At 44.6% G+C, this 27,892-nt stretch overlaps 1 protein-coding gene across 3 annotated transcripts in view; it reads right to left on the reverse strand.

Moving 5' to 3' along the window:
• Positions 1-957: 957 nt before the first annotated feature.
• lrrc61 (leucine rich repeat containing 61) overlaps positions 958-27,892 on the reverse strand; it is a 58,636-nt gene continuing 31,701 nt past the window's right edge. Inside the window, exons 2-10 of one of the 3 annotated variants that reach the window (XM_045212783.1) lie at positions 17,421-17,513; positions 17,022-17,168; positions 16,774-16,851; positions 16,581-16,641; positions 11,391-11,476; positions 11,230-11,295; positions 11,064-11,132; positions 1,780-1,905; positions 958-1,113 (exon numbers count right to left, since the gene is read on the reverse strand). In XM_045212783.1, coding sequence (XP_045068718.1) covers positions 1,007-1,113; positions 1,780-1,905; positions 11,064-11,132; positions 11,230-11,295; positions 11,391-11,476; positions 16,581-16,641; positions 16,774-16,851; positions 17,022-17,168; positions 17,421-17,513 — 833 coding nt within the window. In that variant the 3' untranslated portion in view covers positions 958-1,006. Of the gene's footprint in view, positions 1,114-1,779; positions 1,906-11,063; positions 11,133-11,229; positions 11,296-11,390; positions 11,477-16,580; positions 16,642-16,773; positions 16,852-17,021; positions 17,169-17,414; positions 17,514-27,892 lie in introns of all 3 variants that reach the window. The other 2 variants (XM_045212782.1, XM_041869460.2) reach the window with 2 other exon arrangements.

Below are 27,892 nucleotides of genomic sequence, written 5' to 3' on the forward strand. Positions count from 1 at the left end.
CTAGACTCTAGGGGTAGGAGGCTACACTAGACTAGACTCTAGGGGTAGGAGGCTTTACATAGGCTACACTAGACTAGACTCTATGGGGTAGGGAGGCTTTACATAGGCTACACTAGACTAGACTCTAGGGGTAGGAGGCTTTACATAGGCTACACTAGACTAGACTCTAGGGGTAGGAGGCTACACTAGACTAGACTCTAGGGGTAGGAGGCTTTACATAGGCTACACTAGACTAGACTCTAGGGGTAGGAGGCTTTACATAGGCTACACTAGACTAGACTCTAGGGGTAGGAGGCTTTACATAGGCTACACTAGACTAGACTCTATGGGGTAGGAGGCTTTACATAGGCTACACTAGACTAGACTCTAGGGGTAGGAGGCTTTACATAGGCTACACTAGACTAGACTCTAGGGGTAGGAGGCTACACTAGACTAGACTCTAGGGGTAGGAGGCTTTACATAGGCTACACTAGACTAGACTCTAGGGGTAGGAGGCTTTACTCAGGGGTAGTTAAGTATTCTCTAAGGTCTTACTATGCAGCACTGTCTGTCTGCAACGTCACGCTGAGCATGTCAAGGTTCTGGCACTGGGTCAAGCATTCAGATATACATTTACATTTTAGTCATTTAACAGACGCTCTTAACAGAGCGACTTACAGTTAGTGAGTGCATCCATTATTTTTTTATTTTTCATACTGACCCCCCGTGGGAATCGAACCCACAACCCTGGCATTGCAAACGCCATGCTCTACCAACTGAGCTACATCCCTGCCGGCCATTCCCTCCCCTACCCTGGACGACGCTGGGCCAATTGTGCGCCGCCCCATGGGTCTCCCGGTCGCGGCCGCTGGATTCGAACCATAAAACAACATCATTTAAACAAACACAACTATACATGAAGCCATGACATAGTTTCATGTAAGTAACACATATCACAAACACACTTCACAATCAATGTTGCCTGTTTTAAACTGCATTTTAATCAGAGTACTGCTTTGGTGCACATTTAAACAGTGTACTGCTTTGGCTGGTTCTTGAGGCTCAGAGATCTCTCTGTCTGTGAGATGACATGTGCTGCTCTGTTGTTCAGCAGTCTGCATTCATGAAGGACGTCTGTAGGGAGACCAGAATCAGTGGTTAGTTACATTTCCTCCAAGATCGTCAAACCCTAAATCGGGCATTAGGAAGACTGGAAGCTAGTCAAACTAACAGTATTGTATTAGTTCCACATACAGTCCATTTAAAGGGATACTTTGGGATATTGGCAATGAGGCCCTTTACTTCTCCAGAGTCAGATGAACTGGTGGACACCATTTTAATGTCTCTGTGTCCAGTATGAAGGAAGTTTCTAGCATTGGCTCGCGAACCTACCTGTAACTTCCTTCATACTGGACACAGAGACATTAAAATGGTGTCCACCGGTTCATCTGACTCTGGAAACTACCTCAAATGGTGTCCACCAGTTCATCTGACTCTGGAAACTACCTCAAATGGTATCCACCGGTTCATCTGACTCTGGAAACTACCTCAAATGGTATCCACCGGTTCATCTGACTCTGGAGAAGTAAATGGCCTCATTGCCATAATCCTGAAGTATCCCTTTAAACATTTACATTTGATTCATTTAGCAGACACTCTTATCCAGAGCGACTTACAGTAGTGAGTCATTTAGCAGACACTCTTATCCAGAGCGACTTACAGTAGTGAGTGCATATGAATGTTAAGTATGAAAAGGTATATATAACATTTTATAACAACATAATATGGATTAATTCTCACCATTGAACTGTTTGTAGGCCTCGTCTATAATGGCGTTGTTGGATCTCTTGATCTCCCAGAAGTCGTTGTCGACCCAGGTCTTACAGTCAGGCAGCTCTGGTAGCTGGCCATTCCTATAGAAACCAGCTGAACAGGGACATAAGAGGACATTCTGGGTCAAACACTATTTTACCATTTTCAAATATACAGCGCCTTCAGAAAGGATTCACACCCCTTGACTTTTTCCACATTTTGTTGTGTTACAGACTGAATTTAAAATGGATGAAATGTTGATTTTTTGGTCACTGGCCTACACACATAATGTCAAAGTGGAATTATGTTTTTATACATTTTTACAAATTAATAAAAAATGGAAAGCTGAAATGTCTTGAGTCAATAAGTATTCAACCCCTTTGTTATGACAAGCCTAAATAAGTTCAGGAGTATAAATGTGCTTACCAAGTCACATAATAAGTTGCATGTACTCACTCTGTGTGCAATAATAGTGTTTAACATGATTTTTGAATGACTACCTCATCTCTACACATACAATTATCTGTAAGGTACTTCAGTCGAGCAGTGAATTTCAAACACAGATTCAACCACAAAGACCAGGGAGGTTTTCCAATGCCTCGCAAAGAAAGGCCCCTACTGGTAGATGGTTAAATATTTTTAAAAAGCAGACATTGAATATCCCTTAGAGCATGGTGAAGTTATTAATTACACTTTGGATGGTGTATACACCCAGTCACTACAAAGATACAGGCGTCCTTCCTAACTCAGTTGCCAGAGAGGAAGGAAACTGCTCAGGGATTTCACCATGAGGCCAATGGTGACTTTAAAACAGTTAGAGAGTTTAATGGCTGTGATAGGAGAAAACTGAGGATGGATCAACAACATTGTAGTTACCCCACAACACTAACCTAAATGACAGAGTGAAAAGAAGGAAGCCTGTACAGAATAAAAATATTTAAAAACATGCATCCTAGCACTGAAGTAAAATGTGGCAAAGCAATTAACTTTTTGTTCTGAATACAGTGTTATGTTTGGGGCAAATCCAATACAACACATTACTGAGTACCACTCTTCATATTTTAAAGCATAGTGGTGGTTGCATCATGTTATGGGTATGCTTGTAATCATTAAGAACTGGGGAGTTTTTCAGGATAAGTAAGAAACGGAATGGAGCTAAGCACAGGCAAAATCCTAGAGGAAAACCTGGTTCAGTTTGCTCTCCACCAGACACTGGGAGATGAATTCACCTTTCAGCAGGACAATAACCTAAAACACACTGGAGTTGCTACACTGGAGTTGCTACCAAGAAGACAGTGAATGTTCCTGAGTGGCCGAGTTACAGTTTTGACTTAAATCTGCTTGACAATCTATGGCAAGACCTGAAAATGGCTGTCTAGCAATGATCAACAACCAACTTGACAGAGCTTGAAGAATAATGGGCAAAAATATTGTACAATCCAGGTGTGCAAAGCTCTTAGAGACTTACCCAGAAAGACGCACAGCTGTAATCACTGTCAAAGGTCATTCTTACATGCATTGACTCAGGGGTGTGAAAATGAGATATTTCTAAGATTTCTAAAAACATGTTTTGACTTTGTCCTTATGGGGTATTGTGTGTATATTTAAACTATTTTGAATTCAGGCTGTAACAACATGTGGAATAAGTCAAGGGGTATGAATACTTTCTGAAGGAACTGTAGCTTCAGCAAAGAGCGATTTCAATATTGTTTTTTATTGAACCATTATTTAACTAGACAAGTCAGTTAAGAACAAATTATTATTTACAATGACGGCCTACCAAAAGGCAAAAGGCCTCCTGCGGGGACGTCCTATATATAGGACAAAACACACATCACGACAAGAGAGACACCAAAACACTACATAAAGAGAGACGCCACAACACTACATAAAGAGAGACACCACAACACTACATAAAGAGAGACACCACAACACTACATAAAGAGAGACGCCACAACACTACATAAAGAGAGACACCACAACACTACATAAAGAGAGACACCAAAACACTACATAAAGAGAGACACCAAAACACTACATAAAGAGAGACACCACAACACTACATAAAGAGAGACACCACAACACTACATAGAGAGACACCACAACACTACATAAAGAGAGACGCCACAACACTACATAAAGAGAGACACCACAACACTACATAAAGAGAGACACCACAACACTACATAAAGAGAGACACCACAACACTACATAAAGAGAGACACCACAACACTACATAAAGAGAGACACCATGTCACGGTTTCGGCCGAGGCTGCCCCTCCTTGTTCGGGCAGGTTTCGGCGGTCGTCGTCTCCGGAGTACTAGCTGCCACCGTTCGATGTTTCGTGTTTGTTTGGTTTTGTCTGTTTGTACACCTGACCCTTGTTAGTGTTTGATTATGTGCCTATTTAGTTTCTGTGTTTGGGGTCAGGTGTTGTGAGTGATTATTTTCCTGTCTGCTGTGTTTCGTTTCTTGTTTGGGATTTTGTGCTTGTGCGTGTGTTTTTCGTTTCCGCACTGTGTGCGCATTTTTCCCTCTTTTACGCACGGGTTTGTTTGTGCGTTGATTGTTGTTCCTTGCCCCTGGTTTGAGGCTGGACTTTATTTTCCTGTTTTGGATTACCTTACAATATATATATTGGACTGTTGACCAAGACTTCGTGTGCCTGCGTTTGATTCCTCCACCACATACACACTCAGCCCTTGTGACAGAATCACTCACCTCCCATGGAATCAGCAGGATCACCGACGCCAACAGCCAATGTGGAGGACCGCCTTCGTGGACAGGAGGACCGTATCAACCAGGTCTGTCATGCACTGGGAGAGGTGATGAACACTCTCCACCGATGGGAAACCAGCGGAGTACCCACGACTCCACCTACCGGACCAGCCCCATCGGTCGAACCTCCTGTCGAACTTCCGGAACCCAGAGGAATTAGGCTCTCGCTCCCGAGGGCGTACGACGGCTCCGCTGCGGGGTGTCAAGGGTTCCTGCTCCAAGTGGAACTCTACCTCGCCACCGCACACCCGGCGCCCTCGGGACACGAGAGCGTCTCCGCCCTCATCTCCTGTCTGTCCGGCAAGGCGTTGGAGTGGGCCAACGCCGAATGGAGGAGAATGGACGCCGCTACTACCACCTATGTGGAATTCTCCCGCCGCTTCCGTGCCGTGTTTGACCATCCTCCCCGAAGGGAAAGGCGGCGGGGAGCGTCTGTTCTACCTCCGACAGGGGATGAGGAGCGCCCAGGACTTTTCTCTGGAGTTTCGGACCCTAGCGGCAGATGCAGGGTGGAACGAGCGGGCCTTAATAGACCACTTCCGTTGTAGCCTCCGGGAGGACGTCCAGAGAGAGTTAGCGTGCAGGGACACATCGTTGACATTCGACCAACTTGTCGACATGGCCATCCGGCTGGACACCCTGCTCGCTACCCGTGGACGTCCCGGAGGGGGTTCGTTCGTTTCACCCTCCAGCACCTCCGAGCCAAGCCCTATGGAGCTCGGGGGTGCTGGCGCTAGAGAGCGAAGGCACCGGAACCCGAGGGGGGCCTTTCCCTGCACTAACTGCGGCCGTGGAGGGCACACCGCGGCCAGGTGTTGGGGAAGGTTCCCCGGTGGAGGAGAAGACAGGCCACGCATTGGGGAGTCCTCCCAGGTGAGTAGGCGCCCTACTTACCCAGAGCTTTCTGTCGTTCACTTAACCTTGCCTGTTTGTTTCCCACAGGTTGCACCTCGGTCCCAGCATAAGGCGCTAGTAGATTCAGGCGCAGCTGGGAACTTTGTAGATCGCCAGTTCTGTAATAAGTTAGGGATTCCTCTCCTTCCAGTAGACAAGCCTTTCCCCGTTCACGCCCTAGATAGCCGTCCTTTAGGATCTGGGTTGATTGGGGAGGTCACGGCGCCTCTTAGGATGATAGCGCAGGAGAGTCATATGGAAACTATACAGCTCTATGTTATTGACTCCCCTGCGTATCCGGTGGTGCTGGGGCTTCCCTGGTTAATGACCCATGACCCTACTATGTCGTGGCGAGAGAAAGCTCTAAAAGGGTGGTCTGTCCAGTGTGAGGGTAGGTGTCTGGGTGTTTCCTTAGGGGCGACCTCGGTGGAAAGTCCGAATCTTATGCCAGCACTGCATATTCCCCCAGAGTATGAGGATTTGAAACAGGTGTTTAGTAAGACCAGGGCGGCGCAGTTGCCACCTCATAGACTGGGGGATTGTGCGATAAATCTCCAGTCAGGCGCAGCTCTCCCTCGGAGCCATGTGTATCCCTTGTCTCAAGAGGAGAGGAAGGCTATGGAGACGTACATAGCTGAGTCTCTGAAACAGGGATACATACGGCCCTCCACTTCACCCGCTTCCTCGAGTTTCTTTTTTGTGAAGAAAAAGGATGGCGGTTTGCGCCCGTGTATTGATTACCGCGGTCTCAATCAGATTACAGTGAAGTACAGCTATCCACTTCCTCTGATTGCGACTATGACGGAGTCATTGCACGGGGCCCAGTTTTTCACAAAATTAGATCTCAGGAGCGCATATAACTTAGTGCGTATTAGAGAGGGAGATGAATGGAAGACAGCGTTTAGCACGACCTCCGGACATTACGAGTATCTCGTCATGCCATATGGGTTAATGAATGCTCCCTCAGTCTTCCAATCCTTTGTCGATGAGATTTTCCGGGACATGCAGGGACAGGGAGTGGTCGTGTACATAGACGACATTCTGGTGTACAGCCCTACCCGAGCGGAGCATGTAGCCCTGGTACGCCGAGTATTGAGGAGGCTGTTGGAGCATGACCTATATGTCAAGGCTGAGAAATGTTTGTTCTTTCAGAAGTCGGTCTCCTTTCTGGGTTATCAGTTGTCTGCGTCAGGGGTGAAGATGGAGGTAGACCGGGTGTCAGCTGTGCGTAATTGGCAGACCCCAACCACTGTGAAGGAGGTGCAACAGTTCTTGGGCTTTGCGAATTATTACAGGAGGTTTATCCGGGGTTTTGGACAGGTGGCAGCTCCCATAACGTCTCTGTTAAAGGGGGGTCCGGTGCGCTTGCGGTGGTCAGCTGAGGCGGACAGGGCTTTTGGGAGACTGAAGGACCTGTTTACCTCGGCGCCGGTGTTGGCGCATCCGGATCCCTCCTTACCTTTCCAGGTAGAGGTAGATGCGTCAGAGGCCGGTATAGGGGCCGTTCTCTCCCAACGGTCTGGCACACCCCCTAAACTCCGTCCCTGTGCTTTTTATTCTAAAAAGCTCAGTCCGGCGGAGCGGAATTATGACGTAGGAGACAGGGAGCTGTTAGCCGTGGTACAGGCCCTAAAGGTGTGGCGGCATTGGCTTGAGGGGGCTCAACACCCTTTCCTCATTCTAACTGACCACCGTAACCTGGAATACATCCGGGCAGCTAGGAGACTGAATCCTCGCCAGGCTCGCTGGACTATGTTTCTAGCCCGGTTTGTGTTTAAAATCACTTACATCCCTGGGTCCCAGAACGGGAAGGCAGATGCCCTGTCTCGGCGGTATGACGCGGAGGAGAGGTCCGTTGAGCCCACTCCCATACTACCGGAGTCTTGTCTGGTTGCCCCGGTGGTGTGGGAGGTGGATGCCGAGATCGAGCGGGCGTTACGCACCGACCCAAGTCCTCCACAGTGTCCCGTGGGTCGGACGTACGTCCCGCTCGAGGTACGCGACCGACTCATTTATTGGGCTCATACGTCCCCCTCCTCTGGACATCCTGGTATCGGCCGGACGGTGCACTGCCTTAGCACTAAGTACTGGTGGCCCACGTTAGCCAGGGATGTGAGGATTTATGTCTCCTCCTGTTCGGTGTGTGCCCAGTGTAAGGCGCCCAGACATTTGCCCAGGGGTAAGCTACAGCCCCTGCCCGTTCCACAACGACCCTGGTCCCACATCTCGGTAGACTTTGTTACCGACCTTCCCCCCTCCCAGGGGAATACTACCATCCTGGTCGTTGTGGATCGGTTCTCTAAGGCCTGTCGTCTCCTTCCCCTGCCAGGTTTACCCACTGCCCTACAGACCGCTGAGGCTCTGTTTACCCATGTCTTCCGGCATTACGGGGTACCCGAGGATATAGTGTCTGATCGAGGCCCCCAGTTTACCTCCAGAGTGTGGAGAGCGTTCATGGAACGGTTGGGGGTTTCGGTAAGCCTTACCTCGGGTTACCATCCGGAGAGTAATGGGCAGGTGGAACGTGTAAACCAGGATGTGGGTAGGTTTCTGAGGTCATATTGTCAGGGCCGGCCGGAGGAGTGGGCGAGATACGTGCCGTGGGCCGAGATGGCACAGAACTCTCTCCGCCACTCCTCCACACAACTAACCCCTTTTCAGTGCGTATTAGGGTACCAGCCGGTTCTGGCACCTTGGCACGAGAGCCAGATCGAGGCCCCTGCGGTGGATGAGTGGATACGGCGCTCGGAGGAGACATGGAACGCTGCCCACGTACACCTGCAGCGGGCCATCCGTCGGCAGAAAACGAGCGCCGATATCCACCGCAGTGAGGGACCTGTGTACACACCTGGAGATCGAGTCTGGCTCTTGACCAGAAACCTGCCCCTCCGCCTGCCCTGCCGGAAGCTGGGTCGGCGGTTTGTGGGGCCATTTAAAGTCCTGAGGAGATTGAACGAGGTGTGTTACAGGTTAGAATTACCTATTGATTACAAGAATATTAACCCCTCGTTCCATGTGTCTCTCCTCAGGCCGGTGGTAGCTGGTCCACTCCAGGAGTTTGAGATAGAGGAGACTCCTCCGCCCCCGTTGGACATCGAGGGGGCCCCGGCGTACACGGTGAGGTCCATCCTTGATTCCAGACGCCGGATGGGGGGTCTTCAATATCTCGTGGAGTGGGAGGGGTACGGCCCGGAGGAGCGGTGCTGGGTGCCACGGAGAGACATCTTAGACCCGTCCCTATTGACCGAGTTCCATCGGAGTCATCCTACACGCCCTGCTCCGCGTCGTCCTGGTCGTCCCCGAGGCCGGAGTCGGCGCACGGCTGGAGCCGCGCGTCAAGGGGGGGGTACTGTCACGGTTTCGGCCGAGGCTGCCCCTCCTCCTTGTTCGGGCAGGTTTCGGCGGTCGTCGTCTCCGGAGTACTAGCTGCCACCGTTCGATGTTTCGTGTTTGTTTGGTTTTGTCTGTTTGTACACCTGACCCTTGTTAGTGTTTGATTATGTGCCTATTTAGTTTCTGTGTTTGGGGTCAGGTGTTGTGAGTGATTATTTTCCTGTCTGCTGTGTTTCGTTTCTTGTTTGGGATTTTGTGCTTGTGCGTGTGTTTTTCGTTTCCGCACTGTGTGCGCATTTTTCCCTCTTTTACGCACGGGTTTGTTTGTGCGTTGATTGTTGTTCCTTGCCCCCGGTTTGAGGCTGGACTTTATTTTCCTGTTTTGGATTACCTTACAATATATATATTGGACTGTTGACCAAGACTTCGTGTGCCTGCGTTTGATTCCTCCACCACATACACACTCAGCCCTTGTGACACACCACAACACTACATAAAGAGAGACGCCACAACACTACATAAAGAGAGACACCACAACACTACATAAAGAGAGACACCACAACACTACATAAAGAGAGAAGACACAACACTACATAAAGAGAGACGCCACAACACTACATAAAGAGAGACACCACAACACTACATAAAGAGAGACACCACAACACTACATAAAGAGAGACACCACAACACTACATAAAGAGAGACGCCACAACACTACATAAAGAGAGACGCCACAACACTACATAAAGAGAGACACCACAACACTACATAAAGAGAGACACCACAACACTACATAAAGAGAGACACCACAACACTACATAAAGAGAGACACCACAACACTACATAAAGAGAGACACCACAACACTACATAAAGAGAGACGCCACAACACTACATAAAGGGATACACCACAACACTACATAAAGAGAGACGCCACAACACTACATAAAGAGAGACACCACAACACTACATAAAGAGAGACACCACAACACTACATAAAGAGAGACACCACAACACTACATAAAGAGAGACGCCACAACACTACATAAAGGGATACACCACAACACTACATAAAGAGAGACGCCACAACACTACATAAAGAGAGACACCACAACACTACATAAAGAGAGACACCACAACACTACATAAAGAGAGACACCACAACACTACATAAAGAGAGACACCACAACACTACATAAAGAGAGACGCCACAACACTACATAAAGAGAGACACCACAACACTACATAAAGAGAGACACCACAACACTACATAAAGAGAGACACCACAACACTACATAAAGAGAGACACCACAACACTACATAAAGAGAGACACCACAACACTACATAAAGAGAGACACCACAACACTACATAAAGAGAGACACCACAACACTACATAAAGAGAGACACCACAACACTACATAAAGAGAGAGAGACACCACAACACTACATAAAGAGAGACACCACAACACTACATAAAGAGAGACACCACAACACTACATAAAGAGAGACACCACAACACTACATAAAGAGAGACACCACAACACTACATAAAGAGAGACACCACAACACTACATAAAGAGAGAGACACCACAACACTACATAAAGAGAGACTCCACAACACTACATAAAGAGAGAGACACCACAACACTACATAAAGAGAGACACCACAACACTACATAAAGAGAGACACCACAACACTACATAAAGAGAGACACCACAACACTACATAAAGAGAGACACCACAACACTACATAAAGAGAGACACCACAACACTACATAAAGAGAGACGCCACAACACTACATAAAGAGAGACACCACAACACTACATAAAGAGAGACACCACAACACTACATAAAGAGAGACACCACAACACTACATAAAGAGAGACCACAACACTACATAAAGAGAGACACCACAACACTACATAAAGAGAGACCTAAGACAACAACACAGCATGGCAGCAACACATGACAACAACATGGTAGCAGCACAACATGGTAGCAGCACAACATGGTAGCAGCACAACATGGTAGCAGCACAACATGGTAGCAGCACAACATGGTAGCAGCACAACATGGTAGCAGCACAACACATGGTACATACATTATTGGGCACAGACAACAGCACAAAGGGCAAGAAGGTAGAGACATCAATACATTTGGCTGCTCAAAAGCGTAATCTAAAATCGAGTCAAAGAGATGCCAATATACAATATATACAATGTTCTGAAAATGTCTAATAGTTTCAAGCTAACTGAAATAAATACCTTTGATAGTTTCATCAATGTCTTTGCATAATTGATATAAGTCACTCCCACGTCCAACCACTCTTTCACCTAAAACAGAGCAGTGAGCAGGACAGATACTTGTTACTTGACAAACAACAGACTAGAAAACCTTTAATGAAACATGTTATTAATATAAATGTCTCACCGTCCAACACTCTGATGTTTGGGAACATCTCCAGAAGAATGTTTCTGTAGGACATGTTCTTACACACTAAAAACCCAACCAGATTATGTCAGGATATATGTTTTGAAATTGAAGCATGAATAGTTTCTAAAAAACCACCTAAATGGAATGGAATGACTGACCTGGGTTGGTGTAGTTATAGGTGTTGTCTTTCAGGCGAATATTCTCCAGCTTCCTCAACGACTGAAGGCAGTGGATGTTGTCAATACTGTTGATGATTAAAAACAAAAACAACTTTAATACGCAAAACAGTCTCAAGACTGATCATTCTAAAGTGAGAGGTTTTAAGACAATTAATGACGCCTAACCATACCATTCACATTGTAAGAATGACCTGTTAATAGACCTGTTAATAGACCTGTTATTAGACCTGTTATTAGACCTGTTATTAGACCTGTTAATAGACCTGTTAATAGACCTGTTATTAGACCTGTTATTAGACCTGTTATTAGACCTGTTAATAGACCTGTTAATAGACCTGTTAATAGACCTGTTAATAGACCTGTTATTAGACCTGTTATTAGACCTGTTATTAGACCTGTTAATAGACCTGTTAATAGACCTGTTATTAGACCTGTTATTAGACCTGTTAATAGACCTGTTAATAGACCTGTTATTAGACGTGTTAATAGACCTGTTAATAGACCTGTTAATAGACCTGTCCTGTTATTAGACAGGTTAATATACCTGTTAATAGACCTGTTAATAGACCTGTTATTAGACCTGTTATTAGACCTGTTAATAGACCTGTTAATAGACCTGTTATTAGACGTGTTAATAGACCTGTTATTAGACCTGTTAATAGACCTGTTAATAGACCTGTCCTGTTAATAGACCTGTTATTAGACCTGTTATTAGACCTGTTAATAGACCTGTCCTGTTATTAGACCTGTTATTAGACCTGTTAATAGACCTGTTAATAGACCTGTTAATAGACCTGTTATTAGACCTGTTATTAGACCCGTTAATAGACCTGTTAATAGACCTGTTATTAGACCTGTTATTAGACCTGTTAATAGACCTGTTAATAGACCTGTTAATAGACCTGTTAATAGACCTGTTAATAGACCTGTTAATAGACCTGTTAATAGACCTGTTAATAGACCTGTTAATAGACCTGTTAATAGACCTGTTATTAGACCTGTTATTAGACCTGTTAATAGACCTGTTAATAGACCTGTTAATAGACCTGTTATTAGACCTGTTATTAGACCTGTTAATAGACCTGTTAATAGACCTGTTATTAGACCTGTTAATAGACCTGTTATTAGACCCGTTAATAGACCCGTTAATAGACCTGTTAATAGACCTGTTATTAGACCTGTTAATAGACCTGTTATTAGACCTGTTATTAGACCCGTTAATAGACCCGTTAATAGACCCGTTAATAGACCCGTTAATAGACCCGTTATTAGACCTGTTATTAGACCTGTTATTAGACCCGTTATTAGACCCGTTAATAGACCCGTTAATAGACCCGTTATTAGACCCGTTATTAGACCTGTTAATAGACCTGTTAATAGACCTGTTAATAGACCTGTTATTAGACCTGTTATTAGACCTGTTAATAGACCTGTTAATAGACCTGTTAATAGACCTGTTAATAGACCTGTTATTAGACCTGTTAATAGACCTGTTAATAGACCTGTTATTAGACCTGTTATTAGACCCGTTAATAGACCCGTTAATAGACCCGTTAATAGACCTGTTAATAGACCTGTTATTAGACCTGTTATTAGACCCGTTAATAGACCCGTTAATAGACCCGTTAATAGACCTGTTAATAGACCTGTTAATAGACCTGTTAATAGACCTGTTAATAGACCTGTTAATAGACCTGTTATTAGACCTGTTATTAGACCCGTTAATAGACCCGTTAATAGACCTGTTAATAGACCTGTTAATAGACCTGTTAATAGACCTGCTAATAGACCTGTTAATAGACCTGTTAATAGACCTGTTAATAGACCTGTTATTAGACCTGTTAATAGACCTGTTATTAGACCTGTTAATAGACCTGTTATTAGACCTGTTATTAGACCTGTTATTAGACCTGTTATTAGACCTGTTATTAGACCTGTTATTAGACCTGTTATTAGACCTGTTATTAGACCCGTTAATAGACCTGTTAATAGACCTGTTATTAGACCTGTTAATAGACCTGTTAATAGACCTGTCAATAGACCTGTTAATAGACCTGTCCTGTTATTAGACCTGTTATTAGACCTGTTATTAGACCTGTTATTAGACCTGTTAATAGACCTGTTAATAGACCTGTTAATAGACCTGATATTAGACCTGTTAATAGACCTGATATTAGACCTGATATTAGACCTGTTAATATACCTGTTATTAGACCTGTTAATAGACCTGTTAATAGACCTGATATTAGACCTGTTAATAGACCTGTTAATAGACCTGTTATTAGACCTGTTATTAGACCTGTTAATAGACCTGTTAATAGACCTGTTAATAGACCTGTCCTGTTAATAGACCTGTTAATAGACCTGTTATTAGACCTGTTATTAGACCTGTTAATAGACCTGTTATTAGACCTGTTATTAGACCTGTTAATAGACCTGTTAATATACCTGTTATTAGACCTGTTATTATACCTGTTATTAGACCTGTTAATAGACCTGCTATTAGACCTGTTATTAGACCTGTTATTAGACCTGTTAATAGACCTGTTAATAGACCTGTTATTAGACCTGTTATTAGACCTGTTAATAGACCTGTTATTAGACCTGTTAATATACCTGTTATTAGACCTGTTATTAGACCTGTTATTAGACCTGTTAATAGACCTGTTATTAGACCTGTTATTAGACCTGTTATTAGACCTGTTAATAGACCTGTTATTAGACCTGTTAATAGACCTGTTATTAGACCTGTTAATAGACCTGTTATTAGACCTGTTAATAGACCTGTTATTAGACCTGTTATTAGACCTGTTAATAGACCTGTTAATAGACCTGTTAATAGACCTGTTAATAGACCTGTTATTAGACCTGTTATTAGACCTGTTAATAGACCTGATATTAGACCTGATATTAGACCTGTTAATATACCTGTTATTAGACCTGTTAATAGACCTGTTAATAGACCTGATATTAGACCTGTTAATAGACCTGTTATTAGACCTGTTATTAGACCTGTTAATAGACCTGTTATTAGACCTGTTAATAGACCTGTTAATAGACCTGTTAATAGACCTGTTAATAGACCTGTCCTGTTATTAGACCTGTTAATAGACCTGTTATTAGACCTGTTATTAGACCTGTTATTAGACCTGTTATTAGACCTGTTAATAGACCTGTTAATAGACCTGTTAATAGACCTGTCCTGTTATTAGACCTGTTATTAGACCTGTTATTAGACCTGTTATTAGACCTGTTATTAGACCTGTTATTAGACCTGTTATTAGACCTGTTAATAGACCTGTTAATAGACCTGTTATTAGACCTGTTATTAGACCTGTTAATAGACCTGTTAATAGACCTGTTAATAGACCTGTTAATAGACCTGTTAATAGACCTGTCCTGTTATTAGACCTGTTAATAGACCTGTTATTAGACCTGTTATTAGACCTGTTAATAGACCTGTTAATAGACCTGTTAATAGACCTGTTAATAGACCTGTTAATAGACCTGTCCTGTTATTAGACCTGTTAATAGACCTGTTATTAGACCTGTTAATAGACCTGTTAATAGACCTGTTATTAGACCTGTTATTAGACCTGATATTAGACCTGTTATTAGACCTGTTATTAGACCTGTTATTAGACCTGTTATTAGACCTGTTAATAGACCTGTTAATAGACCTGTTAATAGACCTGTTAATAGACCTGTTATTAGACCTGTTAATAGACCTGTTAATAGACCTGTTAATAGACCTGTTATTAGACCTGTTAATAGACCTGTTAATAGACCTGTTATTAGACCTGTTATTAGACCTGTTATTAGACCTGTTAATATACCTGTTAATAGACCTGTTAATAGACCTGTTATTAGACCTGTTAATAGACCTGTTATTAGACCTGTTAATAGACCTGTTATTAGACCTGTTAATAGACCTGTTATTAGACCTGTTAATAGACCTGTTATTAGACCTGTTATTAGACCTGTTAATAGACCTGTTAATAGACCTGATATTAGACCTGTTAATAGACCTGTTAATAGACCTGTTAATAGACCTGTTAATAGACCTGTTATTAGACCTGTTAATAGACCTGTTAATAGACCTGTTAATAGACCTGTTATTAGACCTGTTATTAGACTTGTTATTAGACCTGTCCATATTTACCTGGATATGACATCACAGTACTGTAAATAATACATATTTACCTGAATATGATATCACAGTATTGTAAATAGTAAATACATATTTACCTGGATATGACATCACAGTACTGTAAATAGTAAATACATATTTACCTGAATATGATATCACAGTACTGTAAATAATACATATTTACCTGAATATGATATCACAGTATTGTAAATAGTAAATACATATTTACCTGGATATGACATCACAGTACTGTAAATAGTAAATACATATTTACCTGAATATGATATCACAGTACTGTAAATAATACATATTTACCTGAATATGACATCACAGTACTGTAAATAGTAAATACATATTTACCTGGATATGACATCACAGTACTGTAAATAGTAAATACATATTTACCTGAATATGACATCACAGTACTGTAAATAGTAAATACATATTTACCTGAATATGATATCACAGTACTGTAAATAATACATATTTACCTGAATATGACATCACAGTACTGTAAATAGTAAATACATATTTACCTGAATATGACATCACAGTACTGTAAATAGTAAATACATATTTACCTGAATATGATATCACAGTACTGTAAATAATACATATTTACCTGAATATGACATCACAGTACTGTAAATAGTAAATACATATTTACCTGGATATGACATCACAGTACTGTAAATAGTAAATACATATTTACCTGAATATGACATCACAGTACTGTAAATAGTAAATACATATTTACCTGAATATGATATCACAGTACTGTAAATAATACATATTTACCTGAAAATGACATCACAGTACTGTAAATAGTAAATACATATTTACCTGAATATGACATCACAGTACTGTAAATAGTAAATACATATTTACCTGAATATGATATCACAGTACTGTAAATAATACATATTTACCTGAATATGACATCACAGTACTGTAAATAGTAAATACATATTTACCTGGATATGACATCACAGTACTGTAAATAGTAAATACATATTTACCTGGATATGAGGTTTCCAGCCACATTTATGCTCTGTAAACTGTCACAGCTGGAAATGGCTTCTGGAAGCAGACAAAACACAAAAACATTTAAAGCTGGAATCGTTCACGGGGAAACTGCCATGTTCGTTTGGGATATTACAACAACAAAGAGGTTACTGCAAACAGCGACCCATGCTGCGTGACGCTCCTCACCTCCGTTCGTCCACACAACAAAAACAATAAAGGCGGTGGGGCGACCAGTGGCGCTGTTTCCCCTACTGTGGATTCCATCTTTAAAGACACGTATGTGCACACCATCACAGTGGACCACCAATCTGACATCTCCACACACATCACACTTGATTTGTACTGTATCTGTATTGTAATAGCACAATGGAAACAGTGAACGAATGCATCCCATGACAGTTTCACATGCAGTTGTGTATTGTAATATTCTGTACCTAAGTTAGAGATCCTGTTGGCTGGCACATTGAGTATCTTTAGTAGTCTCAGAGAGGAGAGAGGACCCAGGTTAGTGATGTTGTTACCAGACAGATCCAGTCTCTCCAGATTGACACACTCCCCGATACAGCCTAGATCATAGATCCCTGGAGAACAGACAATCACAGGACACGCCCTCTTGTTAAAAAAACCTTCACAACCAGCTGATACTGCAGCACACCACCACTTGTAAAACCACAGGCCTTACAATGAAGCTACAATATCAAGCTGGCAACAAGCTATGAACCCTCATGATGTGAGGCATCCAAGATGCGATGACAACAACAGACTGTCCTAGCGAGCGTCTGGTTCTGGTTAGATTACAAGCTGACAATGATGTCATCTGATTTTACCGAGACCTCGGAGCTTCAGGAACAGAATAGATTCCAGATCAAACTCTCCGGTCCGGGACTTCAGCAGCACAGCCGTCACCGTGGAGACTCTCTCGGTTTCTGAGATATAAAGGGGGAGAAGAAGAACATACAACTAGTTAACCTGTCTATTGGGTTAGGGTTAGGGTTAGTTAACCTGTCTATTGGGTTAGGGTTAGGGTTAGGGTTAGTTAACCTGTCTATTGGAGTCAGAGAGTGGAGGATGTCTGCTCTGGAACACCACTAGTTAACCTGTCTATTGGAGTCAGAGTGGAGGATGTCTGCTCTGGAACACCACTAGTTAACCTGTCTATTGGAGTCAGAGTGGAGGATGTCTGCTCTGGAACACCACTAGTTAACCTGTCTATTGTAGTCAGAGAGTGGAGGATGTCTGCTCTGGAACACCACTAGTTAACCTGTCTATTGGAGTCAGAGTGGAGGATGTCTGCTCTGGAACACCACTAGTTAACCTGTCTATTGTAGTCAGAGAGTGGAGGATGTCTGCTCTGGAACACCACTAGTTAACCTGTCTATTGGAGTCAGAGAGTGGAGGATGTCTGCTCTGGAACACCACTAGTTAACCTGTCTATTGGAGTCAGAGTGGAGGATGTCTGCTCTGGAACACCACTAGTTAACCTGTCTATTGGAGTCAGAGTGGAGGATGTCTGCTCTGGAACACCACTAGTTAACCTGTCTATTGGAGTCAGAGTGGAGGATGTCTGCTCTGGAACACCACTAGTTAACCTGTCTATTGTAGTCAGAGTGGAGGATGTCTGCTCTGGAACACCACTAGTTAACCTGTCTATTGTAGTCAGAGTGGAGGATGTCTGCTCTGGAACACCACTAGTTAACCTGTCTATTGGAGTCAGAGTGGAGGATGTCTGCTCTGGAACACCACTAGTTAACCTGTCTATTGTAGTCAGAGAGTGGAGGATGTCTGCTCTGGAACACCACTAGTTAACCTGTCTATTGGAGTCAGAGAGTGGAGGATGTCTGCTCCGGAACACCACTAGTTAACCTGTCTATTGTAGTCAGAGAGTGGAGGATGTCTGCTCTGGAACACCACTAGTTAACCTGTCTATTGGAGTCAGAGAGTGGAGGATGTCTGCTCTGGAACACCACTAGTTAACCTGTCTATTGTAGTCAGAGAGTGGAGGATGTCTGCTCTGGAACACCACTAGTTAACCTGTCTATTGGAGTCAGAGAGTGGAGGATGTCTGCTCTGGAACACCACTAGTTAACCTGTCTATTGTAGTCAGAGAGTGGAGGATGTCTGCTCTGGAACACCACTAGTTAACCTGTCTATTGTAGTCAGAGTGGAGGATGTCTGCTCTGGAACACCACTAGTTAACCTGTCTATTGGAGTCAGAGTGGAGGATGTCTGCTCTGGAACACCACTAGTTAACCTGTCTGTTGTAGTCAGAGTGGAGGATGTCTGCTCTGGAACACCACTAGTTAACCTGTCTATTGGAGTCAGAGTGGAGGATGTCTGCTTTGGAACACCACTAGTTAACCTGTCTATTGGAGTCAGAGAGTGGAGGATGTCTGCTCTGGAACACCACTAGTTAACCTGTCTATTGTAGTCAGAGAGTGGAGGATGTCTGCTCTGGAACACCACTAGTTAACCTGTCTATTGGAGTCAGAGTGGAGGATGTCTGCTCTGGAACACCACTAGTTAACCTGTCTATTGTAGTCAGAGTGGAGGATGTCTGCTCTGGAACACCACTAGTTAACCTGTCTATTGTAGTCAGAGAGTGGAGGATGTCTGCTCTGGAACACCACTAGTTAACCTGTCTATTGTAGTCAGAGTGGAGGATGTCTGCTCTGGAACACCACTAGTTAACCTGTCTATTGTAGTCAGAGAGTGGAGGATGTCTGCTCTGGAACACCACTAGTTAACCTGTCTATTGGAGTCAGAGTGGAGGATGTCTGCTCTGGAACACCACTAGTTAACCTGTCTATTGTAGTCAGAGAGTGGAGGATGTCTGCTCTGGAACACCACTAGTTAACCTGTCTATTGGAGTCAGAGAGTGGAGGATGTCTGCTCTGGAACACCACTAGTTAACCTGTCTATTGTAGTCAGAGAGTGGAGGATGTCTGCTCTGGAACACCACTAGTTAACCTGTCTATTGTAGTCAGAGTGGAGGATGTCTGCTCTGGAACACCACTAGTTAACCTGTCTATTGGAGTCAGAGTGGAGGATGTCTGCTCTGGAACACCACTAGTTAACCTGTCTATTGGAGTCAGAGTGGAGGATGTCTGCTCCGGAACACCACTAGTTAACCTGTCTATTGTAGTCAGAGAGTGGAGGATGTCTGCTCTGGAACACCACTAGTTAACCTGTCTATTGTAGTCAGAGTGGAGGATGTCTGCTCTGGAACACCACTAGTTAACCTGTCTATTGTAGTCAGAGAGTGGAGGATGTCTGCTCTGGAACACCACTAGTTAACCTGTCTATTGTAGTCAGAGAGTGGAGGATGTCTGCTCTGGAACACCACTAGTTAACCTGTCTATTGTAGTCAGAGTGGAGGATGTCTGCTCTGGAACACCACTAGTTAACCTGTCTATTGTAGTCAGAGTGGAGGATGTCTGCTCTGGAACACCACTAGTTAACCTGTCTATTGTAGTCAGAGTGGAGGATGTCTGCTCTGGAACACCACTAGTTAACCTGTCTATTGTAGTCAGAGAGTGGAGGATGTCTGCTCTGGAACACCACTAGTTAACCTGTCTATTGGAGTCAGAGTGGAGGATGTCTGCTCTGGAACACCACTAGTTAACCTGTCTATTGTAGTCAGAGTGGAGGATGTCTGCTCTGGAACACCACTAGTTAACCTGTCTATTGTAGTCAGAGTGGAGGATGTCTGCTCTGGAACACCACTAGTTAACCTGTCTATTGTAGTCAGAGAGTGGAGGATGTCTGCTCTGGAACACCACTAGTTAACCTGTCTATTGGAGTCAGAGTGGAGGATGTCTGCTCTGGAACACCACTAGTTAACCTGTCTATTGTAGTCAGAGTGGAGGATGTCTGCTCTGGAACACCACTAGTTAACCTGTCTATTGGAGTCAGAGTGGAGGATGTCTGCTCTGGAACACCACTAGTTAACCTGTCTATTGGAGTCAGAGTGGAGGATGTCTGCTCTGGAACACCACTAGTTAACCTGTCTATTGTAGTCAGAGAGTGGAGGATGTCTGCTCTGGGAACACTACTAGTTAACCTGTCTATTGTAGTCAGAGTGGAGGATGTCTGCTCTGGAACACCACTAGTTAACCTGTCTATTGGAGTCAGAGAGTGGAGGATGTCTGCTCTGGAACACCACTAGTTAACCTGTCTATTGGAGTCAGAGAGTGGAGGATGTCTGCTCTGGAACACCACTAGTTAACCTGTCTATTGGAGTCAGAGAGTGGAGGATGTCTGCTCTGGAACACCACTAGTTAACCTGTCTATTGGAGTCAGAGAGTGGAGGATGTCTGCTCTGGAACACCACTAGTTAACCTGTCTATTGGAGTCAGAGTGGAGGATGTCTGCTCTGGAACACCACTAGTTAACCTGTCTATTGGAGTCAGAGTGGAGGATGTCTGCTCTGGAACACCACTAGTTAACCTGTCTATTGTAGTCAGAGAGTGGAGGATGTCTGCTCTGGAACACCACTAGTTAACCTGTCTATTGGAGTCAGAGTGGAGGATGTCTGCTCTGGAACACCACTAGTTAACCTGTCTATTGTAGTCAGAGAGTGGAGGATGTCTGCTCTGGAACACCACTAGTTAACCTGTCTATTGGAGTCAGAGAGTGGAGGATGTCTGCTCTGGAACACCACTAGTTAACCTGTCTATTGGAGTCAGAGTGGAGGATGTCTGCTCTGGAACACCACTAGTTAACCTGTCTATTGGAGTCAGAGTGGAGGATGTCTGCTCTGGAACACCACTAGTTAACCTGTCTATTGGAGTCAGAGTGGAGGATGTCTGCTCTGGAACACCACTAGTTAACCTGTCTATTGTAGTCAGAGTGGAGGATGTCTGCTCTGGAACACCACTAGTTAACCTGTCTATTGTAGTCAGAGTGGAGGATGTCTGCTCTGGAACACCACTAGTTAACCTGTCTATTGAGTCAGAGTGGAGGATGTCTGCTCTGGAACACCACTAGTTAACCTGTCTATTGTAGTCAGAGAGTGGAGGATGTCTGCTCTGGAACACCACTAGTTAACCTGTCTATTGGAGTCAGAGAGTGGAGGATGTCTGCTCTGGAACACCACTAGTTAACCTGTCTATTGTAGTCAGAGAGTGGAGGATGTCTGCTCTGGAACACCACTAGTTAACCTGTCTATTGGAGTCAGAGAGTGGAGGATGTCTGCTCTGGAACACCACTAGTTAACCTGTCTATTGTAGTCAGAGAGTGGAGGATGTCTGCTCTGGAACACCACTAGTTAACCTGTCTATTGGAGTCAGAGTGGAGGATGTCTGCTCTGGAACACCACTAGTTAACCTGTCTATTGTAGTCAGAGTGGAGGATGTCTGCTCTGGAACACCACTAGTTAACCTGTCTATTGGAGTCAGAGTGGAGGATGTCTGCTTTGGAACACCACTAGTTAACCTGTCTATTGGAGTCAGAGAGTGGAGGATGTCTGCTCTGGAACACCACTAGTTAACCTGTCTATTGTAGTCAGAGAGTGGAGGATGTCTGCTCTGGAACACCACTAGTTAACCTGTCTATTGGAGTCAGAGTGGAGGATGTCTGCTCTGGAACACCACTAGTTAACCTGTCTATTGTAGTCAGAGTGGAGGATGTCTGCTCTGGAACACCACTAGTTAACCTGTCTATTGTAGTCAGAGAGTGGAGGATGTCTGCTCTGGAACACCACTAGTTAACCTGTCTATTGTAGTCAGAGTGGAGGATGTCTGCTCTGGAACACCACTAGTTAACCTGTCTATTGTAGTCAGAGAGTGGAGGATGTCTGCTCTGGAACACCACTAGTTAACCTGTCTATTGGAGTCAGAGTGGAGGATGTCTGCTCTGGAACACCACTAGTTAACCTGTCTATTGTAGTCAGAGAGTGGAGGATGTCTGCTCTGGAACACCACTAGTTAACCTGTCTATTGGAGTCAGAGAGTGGAGGATGTCTGCTCTGGAACACCACTAGTTAACCTGTCTATTGTAGTCAGAGAGTGGAGGATGTCTGCTCTGGAACACCACTAGTTAACCTGTCTATTGTAGTCAGAGTGGAGGATGTCTGCTCTGGAACACCACTAGTTAACCTGTCTATTGGAGTCAGAGTGGAGGATGTCTGCTCTGGAACACCACTAGTTAACCTGTCTATTGGAGTCAGAGTGGAGGATGTCTGCTCCGGAACACCACTAGTTAACCTGTCTATTGTAGTCAGAGAGTGGAGGATGTCTGCTCTGGAACACCACTAGTTAACCTGTCTATTGTAGTCAGAGTGGAGGATGTCTGCTCTGGAACACCACTAGTTAACCTGTCTATTGTAGTCAGAGAGTGGAGGATGTCTGCTCTGGAACACCACTAGTTAACCTGTCTATTGTAGTCAGAGAGTGGAGGATGTCTGCTCTGGAACACCACTAGTTAACCTGTCTATTGTAGTCAGAGTGGAGGATGTCTGCTCTGGAACACCACTAGTTAACCTGTCTATTGTAGTCAGAGTGGAGGATGTCTGCTCTGGAACACCACTAGTTAACCTGTCTATTGTAGTCAGAGTGGAGGATGTCTGCTCTGGAACACCACTAGTTAACCTGTCTATTGTAGTCAGAGAGTGGAGGATGTCTGCTCTGGAACACCACTAGTTAACCTGTCTATTGGAGTCAGAGTGGAGGATGTCTGCTCTGGAACACCACTAGTTAACCTGTCTATTGTAGTCAGAGTGGAGGATGTCTGCTCTGGAACACCACTAGTTAACCTGTCTATTGTAGTCAGAGTGGAGGATGTCTGCTCTGGAACACCACTAGTTAACCTGTCTATTGTAGTCAGAGAGTGGAGGATGTCTGCTCTGGAACACCACTAGTTAACCTGTCTATTGGAGTCAGAGTGGAGGATGTCTGCTCTGGAACACCACTAGTTAACCTGTCTATTGTAGTCAGAGTGGAGGATGTCTGCTCTGGAACACCACTAGTTAACCTGTCTATTGGAGTCAGAGTGGAGGATGTCTGCTCTGGAACACCACTAGTTAACCTGTCTATTGGAGTCAGAGTGGAGGATGTCTGCTCTGGAACACCACTAGTTAACCTGTCTATTGTAGTCAGAGAGTGGAGGATGTCTGCTCTGGAACACTACTAGTTAACCTGTCTATTGTAGTCAGAGTGGAGGATGTCTGCTCTGGAACACCACTAGTTAACCTGTCTATTGGAGTCAGAGAGTGGAGGATGTCTGCTCTGGAACACCACTAGTTAACCTGTCTATTGAGTCAGAGAGTGGAGGATGTCTGCTCTGGAACACCACTAGTTAACCTGTCTATTGGAGTCAGAGAGTGGAGGATGTCTGCTCTGGAACACCACTAGTTAACCTGTCTATTGGAGTCAGAGAGTGGAGGATGTCTGCTCTGGAACACCACTAGTTAACCTGTCTATTGGAGTCAGAGAGTGGAGGATGTCTGCTCTGGAACACCACTAGTTAACCTGTCTATTGGAGTCAGAGTGGAGGATGTCTGCTCTGGAACACCACTAGTTAACCTGTCTATTGGAGTCAGAGTGGAGGATGTCTGCTCTGGAACACCACTAGTTAACCTGTCTATTGGAGTCAGAGAGTGGAGGATGTCTGCTCTGGAACACCACTAGTTAACCTGTCTATTGGAGTCAGAGTGGAGGATGTCTGCTCTGGAACACCACTAGTTAACCTGTCTATTGGAGTCAGAGTGGAGGATGTCTGCTCTGGAACACCACTAGTTAACCTGTCTATTGGAGTCAGAGTGGAGGATGTCTGCTCTGGAACACCACTAGTTAACCTGTCTATTGGAGTCAGAGTGGAGGATGTCTGCTCTGGAACACCACTAGTTAACCTGTCTATTGGAGTCAGAGAGTGGAGGATGTCTGCTCTGGAACACCACTAGTTAACCTGTCTATTGTAGTCAGAGTGGAGGATGTCTGCTCTGGAACACCACTAGTTAACCTGTCTATTGTAGTCAGAGTGGAGGATGTCTGCTCTGGAACACCACTAGTTAACCTGTCTATTGTAGTCAGAGTGGAGGATGTCTGCTCTGGAACACCACTAGTTAACCTGTCTATTGTAGTCAGAGTGGAGGATGTCTGCTCCGGAACACCACTAGTTAACCTGTCTATTGGAGTCAGAGTGGAGGATGTCTGCTCTGGAACACCACTAGTTAACCTGTCTATTGTAGTCAGAGTGGAGGATGTCTGCTCTGGAACACCACTAGTTAACCTGTCTATTGTAGTCAGAGAGTGGAGGATGTCTGCTCTGGAACACCACTAGTTAACCTGTCTATTGGAGTCAGAGAGTGGAGGATGTCTGCTCTGGAACACCACTAGTTAACCTGTCTATTGGAGTCAGAGTGGAGGATGTCTGCTCTGGAACACCACTAGTTAACCTGTCTATTGTAGTCAGAGTGGAGGATGTCTGCTCTGGAACACCACTAGTTAACCTGTCTATTGGAGTCAGAGAGTGGAGGATGTCTGCTCTGGAACACCACTAGTTAACCTGTCTATTGGAGTCAGAGAGTGGAGGATGTCTGCTCTGGAACACCACTAGTTAACCTGTCTATTGGAGTCAGAGTGGAGGATGTCTGCTCTGGAACACCACTAGTTAACCTGTCTATTGGAGTCAGAGTGGAGGATGTCTGCTCTGGAACACCACTAGTTAACCTGTCTATTGGAGTCAGAGAGTGGAGGATGTCTGCTCTGGAACACCACTAGTTAACCTGTCTATTGGAGTCAGAGAGTGGAGGATGTCTGCTCTGGAACACCACTAGTTAACCTGTCTATTGGAGTCAGAGTGGAGGATGTCTGCTCTGGAACACCACTAGTTAACCTGTCTATTGTAGTCAGAGTGGAGGATGTCTGCTCTGGAACACCACTAGTTAACCTGTCTATTGTAGTCAGAGTGGAGGATGTCTGCTCTGGAACACCACTAGTTAACCTGTCTATTGGAGTCAGAGTGGAGGATGTCTGCTCTGGAACACCACTAGTTAACCTGTCTATTGTAGTCAGAGTGGAGGATGTCTGCTCTGGAACACCACTAGTTAACCTGTCTATTGTAGTCAGAGAGTGGAGGATGTCTGCTCTGGAACACAACTAGTTAACCTGTCTATTGGAGTCAGAGTGGAGGATGTCTGCTCTGGAACACCACTAGTTAACCTGTCTATTGTAGTCAGAGAGTGGAGGATGTCTGCTCTGGAACACCACTAGTTAACCTGTCTATTGTAGTCAGAGTGGAGGATGTCTGCTCTGGAACACCACTAGTTAACCTGTCTATTGGAGTCAGAGTGGAGGATGTCTGCTCTGGAACACCACTAGTTAACCTGTCTATTGGAGTCAGAGTGGAGGATGTCTATCTGGAACACCACTAGTTAACCTGTCTATTGGAGTCAGAGTGGAGGATGTCTGCTCTGGAACACCACTAGTTAACCTGTCTATTGGAGTCAGAGAGTGGAGGATGTCTGCTCTGGAACACAACTAGTTAACCTGTCTATTGGAGTCAGAGTGGAGGATGTCTGCTCTGGAACACCACTAGTTAACCTGTCTATTGTAGTCAGAGAGTGGAGGATGTCTGCTCTGGAACACCACTAGTTAACCTGTCTATTGTAGTCAGAGTGGAGGATGTCTGCTCTGGAACACCACTAGTTAACCTGTCTATTGGAGTCAGAGTGGAGGATGTCTGCTCTGGAACACCACTAGTTAACCTGTCTATTGGAGTCAGAGTGGAGGATGTCTATCTGGAACACCACTAGTTAACCTGTCTATTGTAGTCAGAGTGGAGGATGTCTGCTCTGGAACACCACTAGTTAACCTGTCTATTGTAGTCAGAGAGTGGAGGATGTCTGCTCTGGAACACAACTAGTTAACCTGTCTATTGGAGTCAGAGTGGAGGATGTCTGCTCTGGAACACCACTAGTTAACCTGTCTATTGTAGTCAGAGAGTGGAGGATGTCTGCTCTGGAACACCACTAGTTAACCTGTCTATTGTAGTCAGAGTGGAGGATGTCTGCTCTGGAACACCACTAGTTAACCTGTCTATTGGAGTCAGAGTGGAGGATGTCTGCTCTGGAACACCACTAGTTAACCTGTCTATTGGAGTCAGAGTGGAGGATGTCTATCTGGAACACCACTAGTTAACCTGTCTATTGGAGTCAGAGTGGAGGATGTCTGCTCTGGAACACCACTAGTTAACCTGTCTATTGGAGTCAGAGAGTGGAGGATGTCTGCTCTGGAACACCACTAGTTAACCTGTCTATTGGAGTCAGAGAGTGGAGGATGTCTGCTCTGGAACACCACTAGTTAACCTGTCTATTGGAGTCAGAGTGGAGGATGTCTGCTTTGGAACACCACTAGTTAACCTGTCTATTGGAGTCAGAGAGTGGAGGATGTCTGCTCTGGAACACCACTAGTTAACCTGTCTATTGTAGTCAGAGAGTGGAGGATGTCTGCTCTGGAACACCACTAGTTAACCTGTCTATTGGAGTCAGAGTGGAGGATGTCTGCTCTGGAACACCACTAGTTAACCTGTCTATTGTAGTCAGAGTGGAGGATGTCTGCTCTGGAACACCACTAGTTAACCTGTCTATTGTAGTCAGAGAGTGGAGGATGTCTGCTCTGGAACACCACTAGTTAACCTGTCTATTGTAGTCAGAGTGGAGGATGTCTGCTCTGGAACACCACTAGTTAACCTGTCTATTGTAGTCAGAGAGTGGAGGATGTCTGCTCTGGAACACCACTAGTTAACCTGTCTATTGGAGTCAGAGTGGAGGATGTCTGCTCTGGAACACCACTAGTTAACCTGTCTATTGTAGTCAGAGAGTGGAGGATGTCTGCTCTGGAACACCACTAGTTAACCTGTCTATTGGAGTCAGAGAGTGGAGGATGTCTGCTCTGGAACACCACTAGTTAACCTGTCTATTGTAGTCAGAGAGTGGAGGATGTCTGCTCTGGAACACCACTAGTTAACCTGTCTATTGTAGTCAGAGTGGAGGATGTCTGCTCTGGAACACCACTAGTTAACCTGTCTATTGGAGTCAGAGTGGAGGATGTCTGCTCTGGAACACCACTAGTTAACCTGTCTATTGGAGTCAGAGTGGAGGATGTCTGCTCCGGAACACCACTAGTTAACCTGTCTATTGTAGTCAGAGAGTGGAGGATGTCTGCTCTGGAACACCACTAGTTAACCTGTCTATTGTAGTCAGAGTGGAGGATGTCTGCTCTGGAACACCACTAGTTAACCTGTCTATTGTAGTCAGAGAGTGGAGGATGTCTGCTCTGGAACACCACTAGTTAACCTGTCTATTGTA

Source organism: Coregonus clupeaformis, unplaced genomic scaffold (genome assembly GCF_020615455.1).
Source record: "Coregonus clupeaformis isolate EN_2021a unplaced genomic scaffold, ASM2061545v1 scaf0051, whole genome shotgun sequence".
Lineage (NCBI taxonomy): Eukaryota > Metazoa > Chordata > Actinopteri > Salmoniformes > Salmonidae > Coregonus > Coregonus clupeaformis.